The sequence below is a fragment of the Bactrocera tryoni genome, unplaced genomic scaffold (assembly GCF_016617805.1).
Source record: "Bactrocera tryoni isolate S06 unplaced genomic scaffold, CSIRO_BtryS06_freeze2 scaffold_138, whole genome shotgun sequence".
In the NCBI taxonomy this organism is placed as follows: domain Eukaryota; kingdom Metazoa; phylum Arthropoda; class Insecta; order Diptera; family Tephritidae; genus Bactrocera; species Bactrocera tryoni.
In genome coordinates, this window is record NW_024395854.1 from 47,466 (window position 1) to 51,076 (window position 3,611).

Here is a 3,611-nt window from a genome sequence, read left to right on the forward strand (position 1 = left end):
GTGCAGTAATTGATTTTATTCAATATGTTGAAGTTTACCAGTTAGTGTTTATACATTTTGGTGAAGCAACACGTGTTTTTCTCTTTTCTCTGCGTTCTGTGTTATTTTGTGGCAGTGATATGCAAGACATTTGTGAAGTCAATTGAACACCATTATAAAGTGCTAAGTGAACTTAACTAGTATTATTATCAATAATTTTGAAAAGATTTGGAAATTTAAGAATAAAAGAATTGAAAAGGTAAGAAAATTGAAATTTCTAAAGTAAACTCAGTTGGGGTACATTTGACATTTTTGAATGGGGCACATTTGACAAAAGTCAAATGTACCCCGTCTCTGTTTTGACTAAGTAATGAATGCACTTTATTCAATTTAGTGTTGATATTCAGCAGGAAAATGGTACGCAATTACAAAAAAAAGACTAATCGGTGTGCCATAAATGAAGATAATATTAGAAAGGCAATAACGGATATCAGAAATGGGACTGAAACGCAAACTACAGCTGCCATCAAATACGGAATAAATAGAACAACTCTAATCATGCGTTTAAAACATAAGGCACCTTCTGGCAATCTTTCAGATTCTGGCAATGATAGCAGCTCTGATGATTATTTTAAATTTCAATCGAAATTCACATCTCGCCAGACATTTAATAAGCAACAAGAAACCGATATTTGTGATTACGTCAAGAAATGTGCTTTTTATTCTTACGGCTTAACTTATCAAACTTTAAAAAAGTTTGCATATGATTACGCTAAAGCTAAAAATTTGGTTACTCCAACTGCCTGGGAAAAATCCAAAGAAGCTGGAGAAGATTGGCTTTACGGATTTCTTAAAAGAAATGATTCTATATCTCTTCGTAAACCTGAAAAGATCAGTTTGGCAAGATTACGCGGTTTTACTAAATCAGCAGTGGAAAGTTTTTTCAAAAACCTTACTACGTTGTTTGAAAAGTACTCATTTCAGCCAAAAGATATCTATAATTTGGACGAAACTGGTTTAACTACCGTGATGGAGCCTATTAAGGTAAGATAGGCTTATAAATTTAGTCGTATTTTTAGCCTGGTTGAAAATACACGTTAATGACTTTAAATAACATATTTCTTCTCTAGATTTGTGCTGCAAAAGGACAACGTTCTGTTTCTCAAGCATGTTCCGCTGAGCGCGGCAGCTTGGTTACAATCGTTGGCATAGTTAACGCTTGCGGAAATCGTTTGCCTCCGGCTTATATATTTCCTCGTGTACGTTTCAGTGAAAGATTCGGAAATGGATGCATGCCCGGTTCGTTGATATTGAATACAAAATCCGGATGGATGATTTCCGAACTCTTTGCAAATGTGCTGAAACACATTAAAAACTTTACGAACTGTTCAGTTGAAAACCCAATTCTAATTCTGCTTGATAATCATGCGTCACATTGCAGTTTGGAAAGCATTAACTATTGCGCCGAGGCTGGAATTGTATTATTTTCTTTTCCTCCACATACATCCCATCGTCTACAACCCTTGGATGTATCAGTTTTCGGACCCTTTAAGCAATTTTGTCGCAAAGCCTTTAACGATTTTTTAACCACAAATCCTGGAAAACAAATCAGTATATATGATATCGGCACCTTAACTCAACAACCATTTCAAAGAGCATTTTCCCCAGAAAACATAATGAACGGATTCAAAGTAACAGGAATTTGTCCTCTCAATACGCAGGTTTTTCAAGATGAAACATTTGCGCTGGAGTCTGTAACAGATGAGGAAGTTGAACGCGTTCATCCTGATAGATCAGATGATATGAATTCATCACAAAATGCTACAAAAAATCCACAAAGCAACCTATATTATAACTCACCATGTACTACGCCAGAATCAGTTAGGCCTATATCGCAACTGCATGCATCCACGAAATCTTCGAGAAGTGGAACTTCCCGAATCCTTACTTCTTCAACTGAAAAAAGAAGGATTGAGCAGCTTACTACTATAAAGAAAAATTTTAAAACCGCCAAGCGCACTCTCAAGTTTTCACAGAAGAGAACAAACCAGGCTAAAAAGAAAACCTCAACTGAAAATCGAATCTTCAGACGAAAGTACGGGTAACATTAGCTACGTTGACACAATTAACTCTACTGGATTCCCTCCTGATGATGAAGGTTACCTTGAATCCCGGGCAGATGATTTAGAGACACACAAAATAACTGATGATGATAATTTGACTGTGGGAGACTACGTTCTGGTAAAATTCCAAGAAAACATCAAAAACACCGTTTTCTATGTAGGTCGAATAATAGAAACGTTTGGCAACTGCACTTATAACATCAAATTTTTCCGAAAGACATCTCCTTCAAGCATGGCTTTTGTTAATCCAGAAATTGAAGATTTGGCTATAATTATGCGCAGTGAAATAGAGCTGAAGTTGCCAGTTCCTGAAAATCCTGCTTCAACTTCACGGTGTCGTACAAAATACATTTTTAAACTGGACTTATCAAAGTATTATATAAAATAATTTTTTATCAAAACTTATAATTCATTTCCTTTAAATTTTTCTTTTCTTTTAATTCAAAACTTGTAACTGAAATATTTTTTGCTTTCCAAAATTAAAATAAAATGAGTTTATATACAAAATGCTGTTTTATTTTAATTTAATGTAGGTGTCAAATGCTCCCCTCCTAAAGTCAAATGTACCCCGTGACAGGGGCACATTTGACAAAATGGCTTTTTTTTTAAAACTGTAAATTAAAGTGTAAAAGGGAGTCGCTGAAAAAAAAAACTCCGGCAATATTATAAAGCTGAATAATTGCTCTAAAGCAGGTAACAACTTATTTTATGATAATTCAAACACATTTCGAGAAATTTTATTTCAAAAAAAAGGTGTCAAAGGTACCCCAGTTTCCCTTTGAAGATATCTTGCATCACTTCCGCATTCAAACGAATAATCCTGACTTCCAAATAACCGATGAAATCTACAATGAAGGATTGATTCTGATTGAGGATCAATGCTTGACTATTGCAAACAAGCTACTGATTGAAGTAGGAATGATTGCGCCAAATCGATCGATACACAATGCATTCAATCAAGAATTCAATCAAGAGCTGCAATACAATGTTGATACATTGCAGGAATTCGTCGAAATAATGTGCCGTTGCTGAATGAACAGCAAAAACAAGTATACGAGACATTAATGCAAGCTGTGGACAATAATACCGGTGGTCTATTCTTCCTGGACGCACCTGGAGGAACAGGGAAAACATTTTTCATTTCATTGATTTTGGCCACTATTCGATCAAGATGTGACATAGCTTTGGCGTTAGCATCATCTGAAATTGCGGCGACTCTTCTAGATGGCGGTCGTACTGCACATTTTGCGCTTAAGTTGCTACTCAATTTAAGCACAATTGATACTCCAACATGCAATATTTCCCGATCCAGTGCAATGGGAAAATTGTTGATGCAATGCAAGCTCATTGTTTGGGATGAGTGCACTATGGCACATAAGAAATCACTTGAAACACTTAACTTCACACTGAAGGACCTTCGGTGAAATAACATCTTTGGCGGTTTGATGATATTGTTGGCAGGCGATTTCAGGCAGACACCAGTAATTCCCCGTCGAACGCCTGCAGATG

General features: G+C 35.9%; 1 protein-coding gene across 1 annotated transcript; it reads left to right on the forward strand.

Moving 5' to 3' along the window:
- Positions 1 to 405: 405 nt before the first annotated feature.
- LOC120780079 lies at positions 406 to 3,134 on the forward strand. The gene is made up of 3 exons (XM_040112349.1): positions 406 to 1,023; positions 1,110 to 1,457; positions 2,856 to 3,134. The coding sequence occupies exons 1-3, from the start codon at positions 538 to 540 to the stop codon at positions 3,132 to 3,134; spliced, it is 1,113 nt and encodes a 370-aa protein (XP_039968283.1). The 5' UTR covers positions 406 to 537.
- Positions 3,135 to 3,611: the final 477 nt, after the last annotated feature.